Genomic DNA, 26,785 nt, shown 5'->3' with positions numbered 1-26,785 from the left:
CCCTTAAAAACTCCATTTCCCACAATGCCCTCTTCTGAGGAGGGGCCTCTTAGAGACGTGCGATAAAACTCCTAGGTTATAGCTTACTACTTTGATGCCTGTTTCGGTGGAGTTTTGCTTTTCTTTTTTTCCTCCTCTCTTTCCATCGAGGGGAAAAAACCCTGAATAGCAGCTGACAACGCAAGGGACTGCCTCGTGTGTCACGGCGAAGGACAGCGTCTCAAAATTTCACTCTTCTTTCAGGCATTTGCGAAGGACACCTAAATAAGGGGGGGAGAGAGAGAGAGAGAGAAAGGAGGGACGGTCCTGACACAAGTGTGGTGTCCAGTTTGGAGCCGAGGCGACGGAGGCGGTGCGGTGTTTCTGCGGCGCGCGGTGGTCGCAGGGGCGGCGAGGGGCGGAGCCTCCTCTTCCTTCTCCCGGACTGTGAGCCTGAAGGGCGCCATGAGCGGCAAAGAAGGTGGCGGCCCTTACCTGAACGGAGCGGGGGAGGGGAGGACTCGGAGGGAGGGGTGGGTTCCACTCCCAGCTCTGCCATGAAACCCACTGAGGCTGCATCCACACTGGAGCAATAACCCGGTTTGGCAGCGCTTTAACTCTTTGTCTGGCTCTTTGCTATGGGATTCTGGGAGCTCTGCTCCGCTCTGGGCCCCACAACAAACTCCAACTCCCAGAATCCCATAGCAAAGAGCCAGATAGTGTTAAAGCGCTGCCAAACCGGGTTATTGCTCCAGTGTGGATGCCGCCCAGGTGTCCTGGGGCAAGTCGCACTCTCTCAGCCTCGGGGAAGGCCATGGCAAACCCCTTCTGAACAGACCTTGCCAAGAAAACCCCATGACAGCTTTGCTTTGGGGTCGCCAGAAGTCGGAAACAACTTGAAGGCACACAACAACAACAACAAAGTTTAGTATGAGGGTCCATCTAGACCAGCAGTTCCCAAACTTTGGTCCTCCAAGGGTTTGGGACTTCATCGAAGGCTCACAACAGCAACGGCACTAATACGCTGTGGAAGAAGCCAGTGTGACTTCGAACGCTTGCAGCATGTAGTTGTGCCAATGTCTTTCAGTGAGTTGCAAAGGTGCTACAAGATCTCTGTGTACTGAGTCCATAGACTACCATGGCTATGTCTTTGAATTACGCTGTGGAAGTAAGGTAGCTTGAGCCACGGCTCCCTCCTACAGAATGATGGGATTTGTAGTTTGGTGAGGAGCCAGCACTCTTTGGCAGAGAAAGAGAAATCCCTTGTGAAACTACAAATCCTATTGTTCCAGAGGATGGAGCTGCTACAGCACTTAAAATGGGTGTCAAACGATAATGTTTCTACAGCCTTGCTACTGCTGTACAGTCTGCGTCAGTGCTTCTCAAAATTTCGACCTCCACATGTTTTTGGGACTTCAGCTCCCAGAGTTCCTGACAGTTGGCCAACCTGGCTGGGGCTTCTGGGAGTTGAAGTCCCAAACCCTTGGAGGACCAGAGTTCGGGAACTGCTGGTGTGGATGAACCCTCGTATAAAACTCTGTTGTTGTTGTGGACCTTCAAGTTGTTTTTGACTTCTGGTGATAGTAAAGCATCTGCGTGTCCCGGCGTCATTGTGACGCCGCAAGTGCACCATTGGCGCACTGCGGCGTCACAAATGCACTGCAAGAAGAACCCGCTTTTTAAGGGTTCTTTTTGCTGCGCGAGGGAGCCATGTGTGGTTTGTCCGCTGCAGCTCCCTTGCGCAGCAAAACAAGCCATGGATAGACCACCCTTTTTGGGCGGTCTGTATCCCACCACTGTTACTATTATTTTTGTTCTGTCTTTCCCCAAAAATTAGGACTCAAAAGTATTAATATGGTTTAGAGCCTTCATGATACATTTTCTTGTGTGTGTTTCTTACTAATTTGTTTGTGGTGTGGTTCATCCATCTGTGGCATACCTCTGTTGCAGAATTACCCCATTTTCACAGCACTAGATTTGTTACATTTGTACCCTTGAACAGAAGACAGTTTTTCTCCCCAGACAGTTCACCTTTGTTACTGCATTTTTGTAATTTGTAATTGTATTTTGAGCATTGTTAGTATTGTTGACTTTTATTGGACACTGTGATAAGCAGTGATATTAGTTCTTTCCAGGCTCTTGCTCTTTTGTAAATGTAAACATGATCCTACATAAACTTTACTGTCATCTATCACATTGTGCTTAGCGCCTCAGCTTTGGGCTACATACTTTTACTAGTTTAGGAACAGCAAAGCTTTCTGTAATCTTCTGCATTGCTCTGTTGCTTTAGAATGTTTATTTGTGTTGGGTAGTTGTTCAGTCTCTAACGTACTGTTACAATACTGATCCATGTGTTTGCTTGTTGAAAATAAAAACAGCAGCATGGCTGCCTTCACAGTAAGTTTCTGTGGGTTTTTTTTAATATGGAAGGAAAATAATACTACACTACTGGCACTGGGGATTACAGAGTACAGTTGACCCTCCATATCCCCAGATTCTGCCATGGATTCAATAATCCACCGCTTGAAAATACTCTCACACAAAAAACATTCCAAAAAGCAAACCACAATTTTGCCATTTTATATAAGTGACACCATAAATTAATGGAACTTCTGAGTGACAGACATTTGATGTTACTGTTAAGAATAAGAAATTATTAAAAATAATAATATTCAGGTGAAACATTCCTCCATTTATTCTAAACTAAATAGATAACTAGAACAAAACTTTATATCTATTTAGTGTTGACCTCTCTATAGCTGTGTAAACTGGCTTGTTGGGTACTCAGACCAATTGTTTATGATGATAATTTACTAAGAACACCACTAGATCCACCTTTTTCAGACTAGTGGCCTGAATTCAACATTTAATGCAAACAGAAAATTTAAAAAAGGAACTGAGGGGAGCTTTTTTTCCTTTCTAAAATGATAATGCAGTATTTAGCCATAAGTATAATAGTGAAACACTTGAAATAATAAAGACCATTACTTTTGAGAGTGGTTCACAAATGTGCTTGTTTCTCACTGGTGGACATGTTTTGTAGTTGGATGACATTTCCTTTCTCTTGAAGCTGGAGATGAGCAATAATGTTTCTCAGACCTAACCTGTCTTCAGTTGGCAAAATGAGCCCTATCATCTTCTGCTTTGAGCTATAGAGGAGAGTGAAGAAAGGTAACACATGGCCCTTCACATGTGGTCAGAGTGGAGAACCCAGATATCTTTGGACTTGATTCTAACCAGATCCATTTAGCATGGTCAGTGGACAGGGATAGTGGAAGATATGGTCCACAAGCATCTGGCAGGACGCCATTTCCTTACTGCACCAGACTCTTACAGTAGGTTATGGAGTTGCTGAAAGTGTCTCAGAAGTGCAGCATAATACCAAAATCTTACCTTTAGGTTAGAAGTGTCAACATTTCTGGACTTCTAGTTCTTTCAGAAGGATGTGAAGAAGAAGAGCCCTCCCTTCTTGTCACCTTCCAGCTTGGGAGGGAGTGAAAGGGCAGGCCCAACGCCATTGGGCCAGAGCCCTCCCTCCAGTGCCTCTGCCTTGGTCCAGGCCTCAGAGGGAGAGAAGAACTGCTGGACCTGATCCCCTTCTCCACCACCATTCCCTTCTCTTTTTGTGTCATGTCTTTTTAGATTGTAAGCCTGAGGGCAGGGAACCGTCTAATTAAAAATTATAATAATTGTAAGCTGCTCTGAGAGCCTTTAGGGTGGGGTATAAATACCGTAAATAATAAATAAATAATAAATAAATATTTAATTCTCACAGGATTCCTTTCAACTTTATAGGAACAGGTGGTTTTAGAAAAAGGAAGCATGACAATTTTCCTCATGGTCATCGTAGAGAAGAAAAAGATAAGCTTAATTCTTCCTCAGCTGTGATCATGGCCTTCAAATGTAAGTACCTATTGAGAGGCCTGAGGGTTGATTCTTATATGGTAACTTGCTGAAATTTCTCCAGTTCTTCTCATGTATGGAGTTGCATGGGCTGTAATGGAAATGGTCTGTGGATATTTCAGCACTTGTGGAAACTGTAAAATGTACTGTGTGCTTGTAAACTTAACTTCAGACTGTCTCCCTTTATTGCTAGATTCGCATGGGGGTGAGGGAGGTGTCAATTTTATAACTGAATAACTACACGAAGGAAGGAAACATTGGTATGCATTTGGCCCTGTCATTGTTTACTTAAGTTTCTGAGAGTGATGAGTCAGATCAATCAAAGATGGCAACTTAGATTGCTCTGTTAAACACAAGAATTAGGACTCAGCACAGAACAAATCAAGTTTGCTTTGGAACACCTGTGTGAAAAATAGTTTTGTATTTATCCCAAGTATTTTAAAGTATTTCTGAAGTAAAATTCCAAGTATTTTAAATATTGTTCCACTTCAAAATATTGCCTGACTTGTTGGTTTGTTGGGATCTAACTTAATGAAAGTTCTCTGTGGTATTCTTTTGTGTATTATTGAACATTTGTGCTTATTACTTTCTTTTAGCATTTCAGGTGGAGCTTGACACAAGACACGATAAATATGAGAGGCTTGTGAAACTTAGTCGTGACATAACTATTGAAAGCAAAAGGACCATATTCTTACTGCATAGGATTACTAGGTGGGTGATCACTGATTTTCCTACTTTCTCACAGGGCAGCCATATGCATTGGAAGGTAGTGTTACCTTTTATTTTCATTCTTGGCATAAAATAAGGAGTTTTGTGTAGAGAAGGCATCCCTTGTTGGGTAGGGATGAAACCAAATTTTCCACTGTTATACAACTATTAAAAGTTACTGGAACTCCATTTTGTATTGCCTAACTATAGGTGTATGTTTTGTTTTTGCATTTTATCATATAGAATATGACATTTACTTGCTATATTTAAACCAGCAAACAACTTTGCATAAGCTGACTTCATTGTGCAATTCTTGCTTCACTGATGAATACAAATCACCAGGATGCATTAGTGGAGAAAATAAGGTCGCAGCTTTATTGATTACAGTTGCATAATAGGTTGGCACTTTCATGGGTCTAGGTTCAGGAATTACCCAACTCACCTAAACCATTGATGAGACTGTGCCCAGAACCTATTGGCGATGCCAGTAGTGACACCTATGGGATTCCAAATGGCCAGATACCACTTCGTAGTCTTCCCTGTCACTTGGATGTGTGGAGAAGTGAATGCTTTCCCACTAGGGCATTACCATAGCTGCACTCCTACAGTCCCAGAAGAGGACCCTCTCCAGTATTCATTGGATCTACCAAGTTTTCAGATACATCTTCTCCCTAATGCAGTCTGGACGCCATGCCAAAGCACCTTAGAAAAAAGGTTAGAATTGCATACAAGCAGGATATATACATACAAGAAATATGTAGGAGTGGGTGCAGTGAAACTCCTGAAGTACTATGGTAATTAAATACCCAAGTACCAGACCTGAGTGTAACTTCAGTAGTTTTCCTTAGGTCCTGCCTGCTAGCCGATAGCTTTGATTCTATTGGCTGGCATTTCTGCCCTTCCCAGAACCTGTGCAAAGATGGGAAGGAGGAGAAGTCTGGCTTGGTATCACAGCCAGCATGGAGCTGCTTTAGCATGCCTCAGATTGCAAATTGACCTCCCAATGATTCAGGAAGTACACTTTTGCTTTTTATTAGACTACTAATTTTAGGAACACGCATTATAAGATAGTTCACAGGAAAATTCATTTAGATGACAGAATTGTCCCTATCATAAATCTTGAAGCACTTGGGAAATGGGATAGTAGGCCACGAGCCTGCACTGTTCAGAAATTCCTTATAAAGGAAAAATACCAAGGTAAAAGAAAAGTCTCTCAGGCCCAGAACAGATGGGCCAAAAGATGTGGCTTCCAGCCAGTTTAGAGGTGTGTGTTCAAATGATGCATGCCTCCAATGCAGCTCAAATCTGGGCTGGAGCAAAAAGGAGCCAGGATAATCTTTCCTGCCTGTCTGCTCTGGCCCTCAAAAGACTTTGCTCCAGTCGTGCTGACAGATAGCACTGCATGGGGATGTGATCAGCTGTTTTTTGTGATTCTTGCTTCCTGCCTGTTTCAGCCACAGTTAGCTGTGATATGACGAAGTGAGAAGCATTATATTGTGCCCATCTTTGGAAAGTTTATGACCTTTTAAGGAAAAATGCACAAGTTCATACATGTTGGAAAACTGGTTAATTGCATATTGTCAAAATACTAGTCTTCGCATAAAATGCTTTCCTTATTTGCTGCCATCATGTTTTCTGTCAGCAGTGCTGCTGTAAGGAGGAAGAGCAGCTGTAGTTGCTGACAAAGTTAAGAGTAGTGCACTCCAGTCTAGCTTGCAAGCACTGTTAGACAATGTGGTGATTATTCTATAATCAGTAGTTACATTGATGCCCTAGAAGTTGCAGCTGGTGTTGTAGCTGCCCAGATGATAGTGTTGAGAAATCTAGACAAATAAAAGCTTGTGTGAATATCTGTGAGATTTTTCTATATTGTCTCCATATTTCCCTCCTTATATTTTAATAATAGAGCTATTAAATCCTCTCCTGTAAAACAACACAGCTGATTTTGTGGAGTATATTTTACTGTTATTTACTTACCAGCTGTTTTGAACTGCTTGGAATCCCCTGTATTGTATTCTTCTTTTCAAATTCATATGCATAAACTTCATTTGGGAACATTTTTAACACTTAAAGGGCTCTAATAGCAAATATTAAGTGGTAAGTGAAAAGTGCAAAGGGATAGGTAATTTGTATTGTCCCACAACATGTTCTCTAAGTTGTCTACTTCTTTAGGAAGAGTTGGTTCTATATGTAGAGGTGCTTTTAGGTTCAAATAGCTTAGAAGAATGAATTTTAAAGATTGATGCTGTCAGTTTTTATTTTTAAAAAATAAATGAACACAGAATAGTTCATTCATAAATTCTTTACTAACTTTGCTGCTTTGATGTTCAAACTATAATTTTGCTTGTATTCTGTGATCACAGTGCTCCCAATGGAGAAGAAATACTAATGGAATCTGAGACCAAATTAGATACTGTGAGACAGAAGATAAAGCAAGTAGCACAAGAATTGATGGGAGAAGATATGTATCAGTACCACAGAGCCATCTCTCCAGGTTTGTATTAAAAAAAAAAGCAAGCAAAATCTCAATCAGATGCAGTTCAGATATTTAATATGATCTTATTTCTTAAAATGATTGTTATGTAGACATCATTTGGACACCAGTCTTTGATATTATTTTCTCTTTTACAGTGTTTAAGTGAGTAACTTTATTGTACAAAACTAAGATTTTAGAAGCTTCAGTTAGAACATTTTCTGTTTAGTTTGAAACTGGTGTTTAAAACACATTCTTTGTATTGGTGATTGCCAACATGGACTTGCCTCAAAAGAGGAACTTCCATGTATACAAGATTTATGTGAACCTTCCAGATAACTCAGCAACACTCACCTGTTCAAGTTTGGGGATTTGTGAAAATCAAATGAGTAAAAAACTCTGAATGTGTGCACACATATATTGCACATCCATTATTGAGATTTCTGGTGAGGGGTTGTATTCTTATATTTGTAGATTGCCTAAACTTGACAAATTTTCTATCAATATCCTGGTCAGGTGCAATAAAGTGTTGAGATTGTTGCAACTTTGTTGGTGAAAATAGAAAGGTAGAGCTGGATGGTGTCACTATAATGATTACATATACTACTCAAAACTTCACACTCACTTTTTCTACCACAAGCATGACTAATTTCTCTCAACAGGTTTTCATCAGCTGGGACGATTAAAAATTGTCATATGGTTAGTTTTTTGTGAGTTTTTTGTGCTAGGTGGCCATGTTCTAGAAGAATTTATTCCTGCCACCTGCATCTGGCTGGCATCTTCAAAGAATGAAAATCATATGGTTATTTGACTATTTCCAAGCCCCATGTCAGCATCTCAGAAGCTGACAAAATGATCCAAGCAAATGTGACAAGCTAATACATTTCAACCTTGGAGGTTATTTCCTTTGTAGTTTTCAAGTCAGTTCAGGTGTGAGAGATTTTAACTTCAAGACTTTATCACAGTTATGTAATAAGAAATCTCTTAATAAGAAAACTTGGGACTTAAAAGTTTATTTGTAGCCAGAAGAGCTCTTCAGCGAGATACTGTAGGAGACTTATAGCATCATGATAATTCTGTCACCACACCAGTCGCTGTACACAAACTGAATAAAACTCGATATGTTATGAAAAGGAAATTCAGAAGGAAGGGAGATAAATGTGACTGATGTTAAATAAACAGATGATATCAGAGCAGTTACTGACATCTAAGGGTTAATCCCACAGAATCTGTTTCATAAAATCACTAAATGTCATTATTTGCTTATGTCGGATAATAGTATACAGTGAGAGCACTGTGCATTACAAGAATTGAAGCACTCACTTTTCATATTATTAAGTGTATGATGTTTGTCTCAAAAGTATCATGTTCATTTCCTTAATCATTGCAGCCAGTGTAGTAAAAACATAAATTCATAGATACTCTCAAGCCAAGCACAATTTGTCTATTGAGTTAAAAAAAACACCTAGATTTATGTCTCAGAAATAGTAGTAGTAATTTCAGACTTCCTAAAAATACTGTATACTGGCCAGCCATGAAATATTGGTGTCTCCCTTTCCCCTCCATACCTCTTTAAAAAGAGTTCAAAGGGAACCAAATCAGGCTTCCACGGAAAAGGATTTTTCTTTTATGGAGTTACAGTAGTTGCTCCATTATTTAAAAACAAACAAACCTGTTGGGAATGTACATGTGTTTAGTGTAATAAGTGTATAGCTATAAATAGAAGTGCTACAAGTATGGTTCTTGGGAATTTTGTTTGCCATTTGTAGTTGTGAAATGCTTTTTTTGGGGTAACTCCAAGCCGTTGTTCTTTTGACTTAAAGATAAGACAATCCTGGCAGAGCACTAAAGAAATTTCATGCTTTCCCTCATTAAGAATAGCGCTAATGGCATGCTGAACATTTCCCTAAAGGATACTTGTTTGAGCTCAAATGCTGAGCATAGTACTAATAACTGAACAATAACAAAAATGATGCGTGTTTTCTACTTGTTGCTTAACAGTACAGATTGTCCCAGGGGATGATTAAATAACTAAACAAAGAGATACTGAAATAACTATTAAAAAACAAGAACACAGTACTACTCCTATACATTGTTTAGAATACTGTTCTTTGTTACTACTTTTGAAGTTGAAACACTTGTAACATAGAAATCTGTTTCTTAATTTATGGTGTATATAGGAGATGTATTTCCTTGAACAGAGGAATGGAACCTCTGGCCCTAGACCTAATCCAGCCTTCTGTGGTCTGGCTTGTCAGGCATCCACAGGATGTGCTTTCCGCTCTAACGTTTTCCACCCACTTTCCTCCATTGGTAACGCAAGCAGGAGAGGGCATCCCTGTGTAAGTTCTGATCACTTATTGAAAGAACAAAGATCCAGATGAATATGAGGAAATAGACTTAAGTACATACGAAATTTCCTGCTGCGAACATCTTTCTTTCAGTTTGTCTCAAAGGTGCTACAAGATCTCTCTGTCTACATACTGATTCTGCAGACTAACATGGCTATATCTTTGAATTCACACTTCATTGAGAAAGCAATGGAAATTACTCAACCAGCTGCTTTCAGCTTGGTGGCTGGGGGCGGGGGGCAGATGCAGCTTGCAATAAATCCGGGCGTGGTGGCATACCCATTTCTGGGAAAGCTATACTGTTGAACATTAATAATAATAAAATAATAACATTGCATTTCCTATATCTGTTAAAAGTACAGAAGCTGTGTATGCCAAATAAAGTGGTGAAGAAAAGGGGTCATGTAGGGAGCCCAAAAACTTTGAGCTGCAGGTTATGACCCATGTATCACATGCAAAGGATGTTCTCTCTAGACATGAAGTGATCAAGGCATGAACCACAATTTTTGCCTTCTTGTTACTGAGAAGCTGGAAAATGAGAAGGACTGCAATGACTGGTTGGGGTGTTCTGACCTTAGCCAAGAGCGGAGTAGATTCGAAAAGGGAACTCTAGAGCAAATCTCTAGAAAAAATGTGTGGAAGAGAGAATGGCTCAGTCTAGGATTCTGAAAGGGGGAAAGTAAAGCAGAAGAGAGATTGTATTATGAAAGCATAGAAGGTGGAAAGCGAACAATCTTTGGCTTGTAGCCGTCTAGTTTATACTGATTTCTATAAAAATTTCAAAATAACTACATCAAACTTGGGTATGTAGTATTCAGCAATACTAGCCAGAAATAAACTAGTAAGGTGACAGAAAAAAGACTCATAGGGAAATAACATATCTTCATAAGACCATAAAAGGGAAGGTGGAGGGGGGGCATTGGATTGTCGGTCAAAACTAAGCTGAATAACACAGGAACAGGATGTAGCTGAAAAATTAAATAAGTTCATCTATTTGCTCTTTTGGAGAGCAGAGATAGCAGCAGAGATAAGACACCAAAAGGAGAAATGCAGTTTCCTGATAAGACTCCTGAAAAAAGTAATTCCATCACTATTTAAGCTTTCTGCATAAAATATTTTACATAATATTCTACCATCTAGTAGTTTTTCCCCCTCCGAGATAGTTGTGCATTTTTTCTTCATTATATTAGAGGGGAACAGGACCATTCCTTGATCAATTCTAGTTTGTTTCTCCCAAATTACTTGGGATTCTGACCATTTTGGCTTCATCCCCTTATGCTTCAGTTTTCTTGGGTAGCTGGATGGTGGAACACGTTGCTACTACAGCCTATTTGGACTCCAAGCAGCTACAAAATGTTGGGCAAGGGGCTCTCCCATCACACTATAGTTTCTGTCGGAACCACCAAAATTAGCTTTGCAGGGCTCAGACTCCCCCCTACATCAGTGTGCTATCCAGGACTGTGAGGGTGGTGTAGTGTGGTGTGGTGGGGAGGAAGTTAAGAATGTTACAATAGCAGAATGTTGGATTTAGCCTCCTGTAAGACTGCTTACTTGAACATTATTTTAAAGGATATTTAATATAACTTAAGGAGAAATTAAATAACTTTAATAAATTAAAAGTTAATTTAATAAATAATTTTTAAAATTTAAATGTTCAATGACTTTTATCTGTTTTAGAAACATGTTTAACATTTGTTAATGAAAATCAACAACAAAAGAACTGGGACTGCACAGAGTAGAGTATTGTACATAAGCAAACAATAATAGAAGTTTAAAAGCAACTCAGTTTAATTGATGAATCTCTGCCCAAATAAAATAGTCTTTGCCTGCTAGCAGAAGGATGCAAAGTTTCTCTGTAGTTTAGGAGTTTATTTTTATGGACCATGTCACGGGGGTGGAACATAAAGTATGCTCCTTATAGTTGCCTGTTGACTTAGTGGCACACTAATATGTAACATTTATTTCATCTTATTGAACTTCTTAAGATTGAGTAACTTAAATGCAGGCCTATTGTATTAGATTGTTTAAATGGATCAGTTTCATAAAGAAACTGTTCTAATATCACATTCCTGCTCTTTTAGTGTTATATTTTTATTCAAACGAAGCAAAAATTAGTTTTGGAGGAAACATCAAGTCCTTTAACCTTTTGATCAAGAAGGGAAGAATCTTTTTTTATCATAGCTAGGGGCCAGGAGACACATGAATTGTTACATGAATAGCATGTCATTTCCCCCAAAAGCTCACAGCAGTGTTGAGGTGACAATAGTCTTGTGACTGTATTAGGCTGAGAGCAAATGATTTGCCTAAGGTCACTTATGGGCTATACATACAGCCCCAAAGGGGCAGTCTGGAGCCACTCCCTAACTGGCTGGATCAGGGCCGCGGCAACCTCATGCCGCGGCCCTGATCTGCCCTCTGGAACGTGCAAAAAGCAGCTCCGTTTTGCACTCTCCAGGGGACGCTATAGCCGTGGTGCCATGGCTTTATGATGCCCCTTCAGTGCTGCATCATGTAGATGCAGCACCGGAGTTGCACCATGATGGCGCGTGCTATGTGGACCGACGCGTGTCAAAATTGTGCCCTAGGGGCAGAGTTAGGGCATCCAGCATGAGGATGATGCTGCTTAACTGCCCACAGGCCGTCACAAAGTGCTGGTCTGTATAGGCCTTTAGTAAGCATTGTGGCTGAGCAGTAGTTTGAACTTATGTAGGTAGGTTTTCCACATCGAAACACTATAGGCATTGTGCTGCATTTACTTGTTAAAAAGGAACATTTAATTAAGGATGGAAGGGAAAATGTGAAATATTAAGAGAAGTTCAACAGCAAAACACACTCCACCAAAAGATTATGGATGCTTAACTCCTGAACCTTTTCAAGAATGAACTGGCCGGCATCTTGTGCAAATGTCTTAATGTGAGTTGACTAATGGACACCCTCCCAGTTTTAATAACAGGTTACTTAAAATTTATGTTCTTGGTTTTTTTTATTGAAATCTTCTCATCATCTTTGTCTAAAATGAGTACATAGTTTTATGTGTTAAGAATGCTACATTTTTGTATGTTTTATAGTATGAATGTTGGCCAAGACGAAATGGAGTAGCCAGTGTCAGAATCTGAATGTTTTTTTCCCTTTCTGCTCCATCTGTCTACAGCACCAAAAACCTTCTTTAGGTCTTTGGAGCAGATTTTTAGGATGACTGAGGTATGGCTGTGGAAGGGAGGGGTGTTCATTTTGCCAGTTCTGTGGCAAAGAGTGGAATTCAGTGGAATCTAATGGGTATGCACCATTAGATCTTCTCCATAGAGAAGAATCATAGAATAGTGTCATATGAAATGTGATAAACAACTTATTGGCAGTTATACTATCTATGAAACTCTTTGACTTGAAGGCTCTTGGGGTATTCTAAGGCAAAATGTCAGCATCTCTCTACTGTTTTTTAGCCTAGCTAAATATCTGAGGAAGTGCTAGCAAATGCAGTTATGGATTTTTAATTGAGCTTCCCAGTGTTCAGTCAGGGAAAACAATGAACTCAGAAGCAGCCTTATAAACTATTCCTTTACTGGCAGCATGATTCTTAAGTAATTCTTTTCTTGGAGACAACCCAAGATTTAAAGGAGAAGGAGGAAGGTATTGTTGGATAAAATAGTGAAATGGGATGGATTTTTTCTCCACCTTGGGGATTATTTGCTGAAAGTAGCGGATGTCCTTCCATTAAGACACAATAAAATATATTTAAACATCCTTTTACCTGCTTATTAAAAACACCTTATGTCAAGGTCTTGGGTCATTTTAAATGTCATTTTCAAGCTGCTTTTTGTGGAGGACTTCTAGAAGGCACGTATTTCATGTTAAGCATATTAGATTGTAATGAGGAAAACATAGTTTCAGAGGTTGTTAGTGGAAGCAGAATTGTTGCATTTTGGATATGGACACCAATTTTTATTTAATCAGTTAATATCCTTCCTATTTTGAATGGTTAGTATGATTCTAAAATGAGTGGACAACTGCATGGGGCTGGGACCAATTCCCTCCTGATCTTGTTGTGCATTGCAACCACTCCAGCATGCCAAAATACCTCTGTTTTTCTTCATAATCTCACAAAATGGTGACCAAAAGTGATGTCATATTACTTTCTGTTACCATTTTGAGAGATACTGTGATAAAAACAGAGGTGTTTAGAAGTAAGGGGGGTTGTGGGGGTGTTTTGTGTATGTTTGCATGTTTGTGGGGCTTTCTGTATGATTTTGTATGTGATTTTTTAAATGAAAAATTGCACTGAATTTTAAATTTTTTTTGGAGTTTTAGTAGGGTTTGGGGAACTGGCAAATGGTTCAGGGTGACAAAGGTAGGGTCTAGGGACTACACATGGGCTTCACTTTCTCCACCTTCCTCTAAAATTGCACTAACATGCTATCTAGCCAATGAACCAGTCACATTTTGAAGGTAAAAATGTGTTCAGAGAATAGAGGTAGCAATCTGAATGGGAGTAAGCATTCACGTTTTGAATGCTTACTTGTATGATACCAAGAAAATATAACATTGGCCTGTGAAAAGAAAGGAAATAATCCTAATCTTGCTTATTATACAGTAGCCAAAGTTTTTCATCTGGGAACTACAGGTTGGAATCTTTTATATAGTCAAGAGCCCAAAGGAAGACAGTAGCTTATCTATGTTTTTTGATGCATTAGATCTCTGCTCTTTTGCCAGTATTGTTGCTTTTCTTTCGCCGGCTTCATGCACTATGGTCTTAAAATCCCATAGATCATACCTTCTTCACCTCCAAGATGATTTTAGTTTATTAGGACATTTCTGTTTTATTAGACAGGAAGAGCCAAAAATACTTCTTTAAATGTGTGAATCATGGTTGTAAAACAGTTTTAATATACTAATTCCTATCATTAAAGTATCCTAAAAACATAAGCAGAAAAAATGCAACCAAAACTGCCTTCAGCCAGCTGAGAATACTTTGGGCTGTTTGTGTTTTAACTAGCCACTGAAGCACCAGACAGAAAGCTGTCTAAGTCCATGTTCAGTGGGAACAGGTTGGTGACTGTGTTCATCGCCAGTCCCTGTAGCTCACAGCCAGTCTGTGGAATAATGGGAGCAGCAGTTCAACACAGAAGTATTTGGCTTATTAATTGTTTATCTGTATATTTCCATTTTTGGCTCCAGAATTGAATAGCTCTTTGTAGCTGCCATTGCATATCACATGAATCATTATGACTTTTACTGTAAATAACTAGAGTGATAAACTATTTGATTTACTTTTCCCCCTATTCAACCAGGTCTTCAAGAATATGTGGAAGCTGTTTCTTTCCAGTATTTTATCAAAACCCGGTCATTAGTTAGCATAGAGGAGATCAATAGGCAGCTGGTATTTACAGAAGAAGATAAAGAGGAAGAAACAAAGGTAGTAAAAATATTTAATATGTTAGTGAACTATAATTTAATCATGATTGTGTTTAACACTATTGTATATTCTCTTGTGAGAGTTTTGTTTTGGAAATTCAGTGTCATCTTTTTGTTAAATGGAAGACTCCTAGAACTCATTGTAGCTTCTCTTTGTTAACTTCCTGTTGCTTCCTGAGTGACCATAATTGTTTTCTCTTGACATGTTGAATAGTTTGTATGTTGTCAAAATTATTATTATTATTATTATTATTATTATTATTATTAACCTTTATTTATAAAACACTGTAAATTTACACAGCGCTGTACATACAATCTTTTTAAATGGACTGTTCCCTGCCCTCAGGCTTACAATCTAAAAAGACACGACACTGAAGGAGAAGGGAGTGGTGGTGGGGAAGGGGCCTGTCTAGTAAGATAATACATATAAAATACATAGCAATACAGGAAATGATTGAATAAAACAGACAACAAAAGAACATCAAATAGCAAGTGAGAATTATGCAATGCCTGGGAACGCTTCTCTGAACAGGATGGTCTTCAGCTCCGTTTTGAAGCTGGTTAAAGAAGTGATGGCTCTTGCTCGCGGGGGAAGAAGGTTCCAGGAGTGAGGGGCAGCAAGTGAAAAGGGGTGAATCCGAGATGGGGCAGAGGAAATCCTGGGCTGGGACAGCAGACCTTGACAGAACGGAGGGCCCTAGTGGGAAGGTGAGGGGAAATAATGTCTGATAAGTAAGGAGGGGCCAGCCCATGGAGGGCTTTAAATGTTGACAGCAGGAGCTTATACTGAATGCGGAAAGGGAGTGGGAGTCAGTGAAGGGATGCCAACACAGGAGAGATGTGGTCAGAGTGGTGGGTGGATGTGATAATGCGTGCAGCTGAGTGCTGGACAGAAATTAAAGGACGGAGGCGAGAGAGAAGAAGCCCAGCCAGGAGGATGTTGCAGTAATCGAGTCGTGAGATCACTAGGGCATGGACCAGGATCTTGGGAGTAGAGGCAGAGAGATATGGTCGGATTTTGGCAATATTGTATAAAAAGAATCTACAAGCCTTGGCTGTGGTCTGGATCTGGGGGATACATGACAGAGAAGAGTCAAAGATAAAACCAAGACTGCGGGCTTGCTGGACTGGTTGAATAGAAATGTTGTCCACAGAGACAGAAAAGGAGTGATCATCTTTCTTTCCTGATCATCTTTTTTTTCTTCTGAGTGGAATGTAAAACAACTGCATTTGCTGTTCTGAAGAAATGGTTGTTGTGTGAATATGGAGAGAATGTTTATATTTATTGATATAAACTGGAGGATGTGTACTTATCCAGTTATGGGCGTATTGCATAAATATACTCTTCATCTTTGCTAGTGATTTAAAAAAGAAAATGGCTGGTGCAGTTTAGGAGCACATTTAGGAGAAAAGTGACTTTTAGAGTTGAGCCATCAAGTACCATTGCTTTAGAAAGTGACCACATTGGTTTCTTGTGAAGTGTATGTTAGTTTGTTACTAAAATAGTAGACAGAAATGTGAAAAATCATTCATTTTGCTTTTTAAATAATGGGCAAAGATAAATAGTATATTTATGCGACACATCCGCCAGTTTACCACTCTGTGTACCATATGAGCCAGTGTTCCATGATTCAATGATTAGTCTGCAGAAATACAGGTTTTGGCTTGTGATTTTGAATTGCGCATCTAAAATGTTACAGTACTTCTCTTTAATGGGTGGAAGCATATGATCCTCCAGTTGAACTGCACCTTCCAGTGCTCTTCATCATCAGCTGTGCTCCCAAGGCTCTTGAGACTTGCAGTCCAGCAACATCTGGAGGGCCATATGATTCTTATATCTGATAAAAATAAATAAGAGCTATTTAGTAGCTCTTATAAAGTTGGAGATAAGTTTGGAAATTATGGATACTGCCTGCAGGAATACCAAAAGCTGGAAGATACCGAATGTTTGAGTCGAAACACGGTTTTCAATAGACTAAGGAGATATCCTTCATTTTTGTATAAAGCCTTTGCCTATTATACAAATTAAGAAAATGTATACAGACAATCAACATGGAGTGAAAATTTAATCTGTTAAGCATGATGTTCACATAACCCTACATACATGGAAAACTGGAATGTGGACAGTTAATTGTAGAGATTGGACCAAAGAAAATTCTTCAGTTCTTGAAACAGTTGAGACTGTTTGCTTTCATGGGATCGCCATAGGCATAGATGGCTTTAAAAGGGCATCAGTTTCAAGGATAGGCCTCAGTAGAGATAACCCAAGATAGCTTTATGGCTAGCATGCTTTTGGAATACTAGCTGCTGAGGGTTATACAGTGTGGGAAGGGTTGGCTTCATATGTATTGTCAAGCTTCTCAGAAGAATTTGGTTGGCCACTGTGGGAAGCAGGAAGCTGGACTAGATGGGATTTTGGCCTGATCAAGCAAGTTGCTGTCATGGGAAGGTCTTTACAGTTTATCAGTCCTTTCATTTATTTTTATCTTCTCAAAGTGCCTTGAAAGAGATACACATGAAAAATCTTTCAAGTTCCATATTTGCAAAGGAAATTCCAGCTGATCTTGCAAGTCCTTCACATATTTTACCTATGATTAAGATAAATGGATTATAGTTTTTGGATTAAAGGATTTACATTTTTAAAAAATCTGAGTTTGAAACCTGGGGAAGTCATTGCAAGATGTCTCTCTCTGTGTAGCTTCATTTCAGCCATAGGTATAAGATAAGCAATCTGTGTCATCTCCACCCTTGATGTGTTAAGTTGCTGATGTTTTCATAACTCTGAGCATTCATCATAATGTTTGTCCAATTTGAGCTGTTGGCAAGGGACACCTACTAGAACAAGCAGCACACCAATTTCACTGTTACAGATGACTCATAGACAAGAATCAGATAATTTACTTTTGTGTACCCAGATACCTTATGAAGAAATACTTCAGATATTTATGGTTCAGTACAATAAAGTCTCAGGTTGAAAAAAAAACAGAAGAAGGAAACCAGAACCTTTTGAGAGAGAGAGAGATTTGGTTGATTGATTGATTTAATATATATACTTCCATAAAGAATTTAAGGAGGAAAATTAGTGGGATGTAGTGTATGAGGATGCAGTGCTTTTAGTAGAGAGACACGGTTATATACAAAAGATAGGATAGGACACAATGGGGCTTTCCACCTCCTCACTGCAGCCCCTGAATAATTTCTTCTGGTGGTTTGCAGAAGGCATTCCATGAGAAGGAGGGAATTTGAATTGGGGAGACCCTACAGTACTTGTAGAGCAGAAGCTCCTCTCATGCAAATTACCTACACTTGATTTTTTGTCCTTCCTATTTGTACTTCATATTCATCCATCCTCCCCAAACTTTCAAAGGGGATTTTTTGTGGAGTTGAGGTTTCAGGAGGTGCCCTCTACTTGCCTAAATATTGTTATGTATTCATATCGCATATTCATGTTTTATATACATTTTGTTATGTATTCATATTGTATATTCATATTGTTATGAAATTCCCATCATTTAAAAATAACAAAATTGTGATAGCTGTCAACATCAGTGATGCTGTTGACCATATTAAAATCCCATTTTCAGTGGAGCTCTGAATTGGAAAGTTTCCTAGCACTGGCAAGTTTCATTTGCTGAAACCCCTTGCCATTGCATTTACCTCTGTAAGTAGCAAGTTGCTTCCCCTGAGCTGTCACTATACCTGCTTCAGTTTATGTCATGGTACTGAGTACACACTTGAGAATCTGTGGAAAAAATAGAACTTTTAAAATCAGATAAACCAATTTATTTCAGCCCAGCAAACACCAGAGAACAAGAGTTACTTCAGGAGGTGTGTAGACACAGTGAAGCAGATAATGACAACTGCTTTTTAAAGCAGGTACCTTATATTGAGTGAATATAAACCTGAATGAAAGGTCACTGGGGCGCGTTACAGACCGCCCAAAACGGGCGGTCTCGTGCCGCTGCCGGTTGCAGTGCGGAGGAGCCCCAGCATCCAAACCGCACGGCTTTTCCCCGCTGCAAATAAGAAGTGCCAAAATGACGCTGTGAGGCGCCAATGGCGCACTAGCGGTGTCATATGTGCTGCGCGACGTGCAGGCACAAAGCGTCCGCTACGACAAGATGGCGGCCCCCATGTGGAACGGGTGCCGCCATTTTGTATGGACTCAGTCCATATTAGAGTTCTAACCCTAGTACGGACCCAGTCCGTACTTTATGCCCGTCTGTAACGGGCCTGGCAGTAACATTTAAGTTTAGGATACAATATTATAGTGCTTTTTAAAAAGTAGTTCCCTTGGGGGCTAGGAGACTTACTGTTTAATTGTTTGTTTTAATTAATTTGATTCTATTTTATTATTGTTATTATTTCTGTGAATTATAGGTTGTTGGTTGGAGGGGGGATAATGGGTTTTTTGTATTGACAGCTATCTTTTATAGTATTTTACTTCATTGCTGTATTTTACTGTTATTTGTAATTGTAATTGGACATCATAGAACAAGATGTAAATAAAACATATGGAAGACACAAGATGACATAGTATTTGTGAATATACAGATATAACTTTACGAGTTTTAATTTTAATCAATAAATAATAATAATAATAAGAAGAAGAAGAAAGTCTGTGATAGGGTTGCCAACATTTTTTTTCCTGTTAGGATTCCTGTGCCTCTGTCTGCATGACAGACAAAAGATTTATGCTTTTTCCTGGCCTTCCTGTTGAAGGCTTAGGAGACCATCTAGGGAGAAAAGGTAGAAATGTATAACTATTTATAAACAGTGATTAATGTTTGCCTACATAGAAATATTGGAAGACTTTTGTCAACCTAGTCATGCATGAATTAGTTTGGCTCCAAGATAATTTTCTTTCTAAAATATTTGTATAAGTGTTGTATCTGAACTATCTTTAAGAAGTTCCAGTTTTGCTGTGTTTTAATGTATTTTAATGTGTTTTGTTTATAGCCATCTTCTGATTGTAACAATAAGCAAGACCACACTTGGAATCTGAAAGTGACTGCTGTGGATTACCTCCTGGGAGTGGCTGATCTTACTGGAGAACTGATGCGGATGTGCATCAACAGTGTTGGTAATGGTGATATAGACACACCATTTGAGTTGAGCCAGTTTCTGCGGCATATTTATGATGGCTTTTCTTACATAGGCAACACTGGACCTTATGAAGTTTCTAAAAAACTATATACATTGAAACAGAGTCTAGCCAAAGTGGAGAATGCTTGCTACACACTGAAAGTCAGGGGGTCTGAAATACCTAAGCATATGCTAGCTGATGTTTTCTCCACCAAAACAGAAATAATTGACCAAGAAGATGGGCTTTCCTAAAACACGTGGAAATCTCATGACCCCAAACAGACTGTAGAATCAGAATGAGGCATTTCTTTAAGTGGAATTTGCTTATTAGAAGGGCTTTAAGTTTCTTTTAAATGTGATGTTGTAGGGCCAGCTACAATTTAGTACTGTGCCCTGTTTCAACCTGTTGGGGTACCTATAGTGCATAGTCTGTTCACCATTACAATATTTTTTCTTACCTTTGTTTCTTTTGGCATTCACTACCTGAATAGTCCATGTCTGTGATGGGTTGCGGTGGCTAGAGTGTACATATTCAATTGCATGGAATTGAAACGACATATTGGGTCAAGAGAAAAATATACTTTATAAATGCTAACAAACTACACTCTTAAAATGTTGCTATTTCACTTTAACTGCTCTGGCTGCCTCCTGTTGCATTCTGGGACTTGTAGTTTAGGAAGGGGCATTGGGAATGTGAAGTCGAAGACTTTCATGGCCGGCATCCATAGTTTTTTCCAGGTTTTTCGGGCTATGTGGCCATTGGCCATGTTCTAAAACATAGCCCCATAGCCCGAAAAACCCACAAAAAACTAGGCATTGAGAATATTCAGCCAGAGAGCTCTTAGGCCTCATTGAACTACAAACCCCAAAATGCAATGAGGCAGAGCAGTTAAAGTGGAATAGCAATGTCTTAAGAGTGGTGTGATAATCTGCTAAATTTGTGCATTGTTCTTTGAGGCCTTTAACACTCCTGTTAGAACATTTTTGTCTCAGTACTGGCTCTCTGTTGCTTAGTTGGTTTATATTCAAGAACCTGAAGCAAGTACAAGACTGGAAAGCCTGTTAATATTTAGTATGTTTGTACTTTCAACAGTTGCAGCACAATTCTTTCAGTTGCAAAAATATCTTTCTAAAAGCCACTGCATTATTTGAGAAGTAAAGTTTTATTTGGGAATGTGAGCCATATACCCTCCCCACTGGCCTCTTTAAGGATTCAATGGCATTTGAGGGTATATTTCTGCCCTGACATCATCTGGTAAACATTTTGTCTAGAAACTTGTGTTCCCTTCATGCAGACTTGACTCAGCCAGGGAAGTGTAGTTCAACTTCCCTGACTGAGGGACTGACTGCATCTTTGTGCCTTCCTTCATTTGGGCAAATGTGCAGTGGACATACTACAACTAAAGGGTATCTCTATGGTTAATGTTGATCAGAGAAAACATTAGGAATTTTGTCTGTCCACTGATGCTCTTCCAAATTGGGAAGTGTGGGTTGGGGGAGGAGAATCCTATTGTTATTTCTGATCAATAATTAGAGATAACAAGGCTTCCGTACATACCTCTCACCTGTCAACTGGGAAAGCCAGCAATGTGTGTATTAAAAATCTCCCTATGCCAAGTGTTCATGCTTAGGAAATACAGGCAGGCAAAGCATAGTTAAGAGTAGTCTTCATCTGTGATGAGTGATAGTATGTGAATTTTTTTATCATAGGTTCTCCATAGTTTATGAAATTCCACTGGAAAATAGTATGGCATATAAATCATATTGGGTCATGGAGTTTGTGCATAAGATAATGATAAAAGATAACAGAAGGGATCCCCAGTTAAGAGAGTAAATAGCATTGGAATGGGGTGCAACTGTATTTTAGACCATGATTTTTACGCACATATACTCCTTGATGGATCATTTTTTATTTTGATGATTCATATTATTTATCAGTAGAATTTCATAACGTAGGGGGAAAAGTATACCCTATAGATGTTACAGCAAGATTGGATTAAAGTAAATTGAAAAAGAATTTAGGTTAGCATATTCGAGAGAGAAGATTCAGAAATCTGTTTAGGAAATGGAACTTGCCTGCAAGTGTGAGACATGTGCTCAGTGTGTTCAGTGAATCTCTTTTTCCAAATTAAGAAAGGTTTTTGATTTCCCTTCTTGACTATTTACATTGGCTTGTATCCTAACTTCCTGTCTATGAAAAAAATATTCATGAAATGGAGTTACATTCATGAAATAAGGCCTTTTGCCTCCTCTTTCTACAACTCCCTGTGTTTTCCCCAAACTCCCCTGCTAAGTATTGGGAAATCCTTGGGATTGTAGAGGGAGGTCCATAGATGGAAGGGAAGTTAGCAGTTATCATCACCTCCTTGTCCAAGTGTTGTAAAGGAAGTGATGTATCAAAGTATTAGATATAACTAATGTAATTTCTTACCCATAAAAATACTGGGACCTCTCCACACCTTCTATGCTTCTTCTGTACTGCAAATACTTTGTTACCCAATTTCAAATGTATGATATGATGAACAGAGTAATGGTTTATATTTGGTAATCATCACAACTTTTCTCATGTAGTAAAAAATTTAAAAGAATTCATTCCCCTTTACTGAATGTAGTGAATGTTTATGTTTCTACAGTTTTATACAATAAACTAATTAAAAGAACCTTCTTGTAAAGAATGCTAGTCATTTGCCATTCATTTAATCTGACAAGAGGAATAACCCTCTTGTACATTCATACATTTCAAGACTGTAATCGAAGAAATTATTTGACATTTTATGACATAGTTAATGTATTACAGAGCAAATAAAACACTATCAACTTTTGAGTAATTTGAGCTGCAAGGTCCTAGCCTCTAAGCTGTTCTGAATATCAATGGCTTCTTATCTCTAGTTTGCTTGTTACTGAGAAGTTCACCAGTGTAGTCTTCCATTTACCAAAAGGCATCTGCTTAATGTGGTATTAAGGGGAAAACTCTCTTTTGTCGAATTTGATAGCTATAAGATATAATGTTTGTTTTAATCATGCATGATTTTTAAAGAGATAAAACAATTGTCAAGACAGAGTTTAGTGGTTAGGCCTCTGTGTGGAAGACATTATGCAATTCAGATTGCTCAGCTACGTGACTTATGATCACATTAATTAAACGCTCACATAGATTATTATCTTGCTACTTTTGGAAAAAATAGCAGAGGCAACATGTACATTTATTTTCTATTTCTTCCCCAAATTCATAGATTGCAGTACCGAGTCTAAATGGCTGGGTCCAGGAATCTCTCCCTGGACCATCATCCATTTGCTCTCCTGACAACACTGGCACTTGAAGGTGATTTTCTCAGTGCAGCTCTATTTTCACAAATTGAAGTGTCCCATTGTCAGTAGGGACAGGGGAAGGAACTAATTGCATATTTCTGGTGGTTCATCACTTTCTGTAGTAACATTTGAGATCAGAAAAATGGTTTTGATGGCTGTAGAAAAACAATTTGGGAAATAACAGCTGCAGATAAGTCTCAAGTGCTGGACTACTAAGAGCCTGCATGGGAGCCTAGATGTTATATTTGGTGCACAGGAAAAACATTGGTAGTGGTTTGGACAATTTCTTTCCCATCAAGATTGTCATGTCAATTTGCAAAAGCCAAATTGTCTGATTGCTGTAGGCAACTAAGAAGACACTTCCTTAAAATGCTGGTAATTGCATGTGAATTTACATTTCAAGAATAAAATGTGGCATGCGCTCTAAGCATTTTTTTTAAAAAATGTGCCATTATATGGAGTATGTTCTTCCTAATGTTAAGTGGAATCTCTTTGTTTAATTCAGATCCATTTGTCCAGTTTGATTCAGCTCTGTCTGTCTAAATAATTTATATGCTACCTTTCTCCTTGTGCAGGACCCAAGATGGCTTACATCCAATTAAAATAAGGTATAGCTTTTTTTTTTTTTAAACTATCTTTGTTCTAGTCTTTGGAGCAACAGAAATCAAGCTTGTTCCATCTGCTACATGACATTCCTTCAGATATTTAAAGATGGCTATCATGTCTAGTAAGTTCAGTTTTTTTGCAAGAGGCAGGGTAGAATTTTACATTAGGAAAACTGTACAATCCCTCCACTGTTGTGTTGTGTGTTATGGTCATGTAACACACTATCAGTAATTCATCTAGTTTGGCTCTTGCTTTCAGGGAAAAACAGGTTGCAAAAAGTTAAGTGCATTTGCATGACTGTTGGGGATATTTGGGAAGGTGACATTTATCCACAAAACAATCAAGGGCAAGATGCCAATTTTGTACCCTATTTAAGTTGAGCTGCTCATATGCTTGGTACAGGGCCAAACCCAAAGCATTGTTAAAACAGATGTTCTGCAAAGGCTCATTTGCACGCTAATATCATTTGTTGTGATAAAGTTCTGCATATTTATTCCTTTGGAATAAATGAAGTTAACTGTGGAGTGATAGAGCTCTCTTAGTGGAGTGATAGAGCTCTCTTAGTTTAGCAGTGCTATTAGTAAATGTGATAACACATGCTGCACATTTTTATTGCATCCATACCTCTTCCATAACAATACTTACTTAATGTTTTCTTTTGGAATGAGAAAAATTAAAGCTACAATCAGGAAATGAAATCAGAATGGCATCTTCCTTACGTCACAACTACTGTCAATCAAGGTCTGTTATTTTTCCTTTGGAAGCTATTCTCATTTCTATAAACATAATTATACTGGTAAATGATAGTTCTTGTTGAGTTGTTCCTGGATTCATGATGCAGACTAATTTTATGATGAAACAGGTGTGGCTCCCCATCCTCTCTAGATTTAGGGACTGAGGTTCCTTCTTTGCCATTTGTAAGCTAATTTGTATTCTGTTTGGAGTCCCTTTATCACCTTGCCCTCTGGGCAGCCAGTTTGTGATGATGGTGAAATACAGGCAGACAACATCAGGACTCCACTTAAGCATTCTTAAATATTGGAGTCTTGAGATATTTATATGGGGGAAGATCCAGGCTCTCTGATAATTTTTACGCTATTTAGTATAGGCTGTTGCTAGACTCTAATTAACATACACACATTCTCTAATACACAAAGTCTTCTGTTTTAGACCTTATATTTTATATAACTCCAGAACCCATTATTTATGTTTTTGGGGCCTACATTTAACACATTTAAACCCAAATCGGCACTCACCCTGTATCAATGTGATGGGTATAAATGTTGAGTGCAATATATAAGTATAGGAGAAGCAACTGCTGTCTTGGTAATTATAAACCAGGTTTTCTAAACCATGAGATGGGTTTTTTGCTAGGCTGTTTCTTGGCAAAATTCACGAAACGACATAGTCTGTAGTCTTTCTCCTCTTTTTTTCTTTTCTTGTGGGTAATAACCTTTGAGTTTTTGGAGTAAAATTTCTTTGCAATTTGTGTGCTTGCAAGTAATTTCCAACTTATGGTGACCCTGAGGCAGTCCTAGGGTCATGGGGTTTTCTTGGAAAGATTTGTTCAGAAAAGGTTTGTTGTCACCTTCCTCTGAGGCTGAGGAGTGTGACTTGCCCATGGTCATCCACTGAGTTTCCCTGGCCAAGTGGGTATTTGAATTCTGATCTCCCAGGATCCTAGTCCAACACTCAAACTACTACACCATGATGTCTCCATCCACCTTTTTACTAAGAGACATTTTAAAGGAACAAAATTGTATAACATGGATATAAGAACTGGAGGCCATAAGATTCACCAGTGTACACCAGAGGGTTCAAATATGACTGGAAAAAATCCACCATTTATTTATCATTATTCTAGGGGGCTATTGGAAATGGATGGTGGTTTTGCCCCAGGTTTTTGCCCAGAATTTAAAGCAGTTATCCAAGTGTTCGCCTGTCCTCCTCCCACACATGGTCCTCTCCTCAGGAGGAGGCTGACCAGTGGAGGAGCCTTGAAATTGTTCCACATGATCATGGGCCGCCCAAAATGACCACAATAGATTAGGAAGCTGGGCCAAAGCTAACAAAATGAATTTCAATATGGAGAAATGTATGATACTGCGTTTAGGGCAAAATAAAATAAAATCCATAGATATAGGATGGAGGACACCTGGCTTAACAAGACTATGTGTGAAAGGGATCTAGGAGTCCTAGTGGACCACAAGTTGAACATGAGCAGCTAAAAAGGGCAATATAATTCTAGGCTGCATCAATAGAAATATAGTGTCTACTGTATGTGTATGTAGCAGTCATAAACACAAAACACGATCAAGCTGGCCTGTGTGGCCAGATACTATATTTGTAGACACAGAAACCTACGCATAATACTGACATTAAATAGAATGAAATTAGGGTTGGAGTGCTGCATGTGTGGTACCAATGTGAATGAGAGTGGTGGCAATACATCATGCCATCAGAGGGTGGGCCTGAAACCAGGAGTAGATGAGGCCAGAGAAAAAAACAGGTGAACCCACTCTTCTCCTTTTTTTTGTACCCATTTATCCGGACTGCTTGTAAGGGGAAAGATTGGAGAGGCATGGACCTATTGCTTAGGAAAGTCTTTTTAAATTAGGCCTAGATCTGCTTGGGATTGGCCTGCCTGTGTTACATTTGTGGACTAGTCTCAAGACAAACACATAAAGCAGAAGATTCATTGGTGATTAATAGATACAGCAGATGCCTTCTAGCAAAGAAACTCATGCTCCAGCAGATGAGATCCAGAATCCCCCCCAAGCACATCGGACTGGGTACTGAGGTCCCCACACTGTACCAAAAGATGGCTTTTTAAGGCTTGTAGCTCCCTTTCCTCCCACTCTAAAGTTGGCTTCCCACTCCAAAGACCAAAGTTGTGGTCTCAAGCAAAGTGGTTTATTTAGCAAAAAGCTATAAAACTCTACTGTGCAAGAGCAGGTTATCT

At 39.0% G+C, this 26,785-nt stretch overlaps 1 protein-coding gene across 4 annotated transcripts; it reads left to right on the top strand.

The window, feature by feature from the left end:
* The first annotated feature begins 296 nt into the window (after window positions 1–296).
* Window positions 297–22,543, top strand: TSNAX (translin associated factor X). Of its 4 annotated transcripts, none has more exons than XM_089529928.1 (6): window positions 297–460; window positions 3,755–3,882; window positions 4,479–4,593; window positions 6,954–7,084; window positions 14,700–14,824; window positions 19,783–22,543. In XM_089529928.1, exons 2-6 carry the CDS (start codon window positions 3,870–3,872, stop codon window positions 20,158–20,160), a joined length of 762 nt encoding a protein of 253 aa, XP_089386054.1. In that variant the 5' UTR covers window positions 297–460; window positions 3,755–3,869; the 3' UTR covers window positions 20,161–22,543. The 4 variants fall into 4 exon arrangements, with proteins under 4 accessions (XP_089386054.1, XP_089386052.1, XP_089386053.1 ...); XM_089529926.1 differs by having other exon boundaries at window positions 362–460; window positions 3,775–3,882; XM_089529927.1 differs by lacking the exon at window positions 297–460 and adding an exon at window positions 1,008–1,065 and having other exon boundaries at window positions 3,775–3,882.
* The last annotated feature ends 4,242 nt before the right edge of the window (window positions 22,544–26,785 follow it).

Source organism: Sceloporus occidentalis, unplaced genomic scaffold (genome assembly GCF_023333645.1).
Source record: "Sceloporus occidentalis isolate IW3139 unplaced genomic scaffold, rSceOcc1.0.p SCAF_6, whole genome shotgun sequence".
NCBI classification, from domain to species: domain Eukaryota; kingdom Metazoa; phylum Chordata; class Lepidosauria; order Squamata; family Phrynosomatidae; genus Sceloporus; species Sceloporus occidentalis.
The sequence above is the reverse complement of the archived record's forward strand: the minus strand, read 5'-3'. Positions and strand labels throughout refer to the sequence as shown.

What these genes read in the sequence shown, in the direction of transcription:
- TSNAX (XM_089529926.1), top strand. An exon ending in TGTGATCATGGCCTTCAAAT is followed by an intron (nt 3,883 to 4,478) that starts GTAAGTACCTAT and finishes ACTTTCTTTTAG; the next exon opens with CATTTCAGGTGGAGCTTGAC. An exon ending in TTACTGCATAGGATTACTAG is followed by an intron (nt 4,594 to 6,953) that starts GTGGGTGATCAC and finishes CTGTGATCACAG; the next exon opens with TGCTCCCAATGGAGAAGAAA.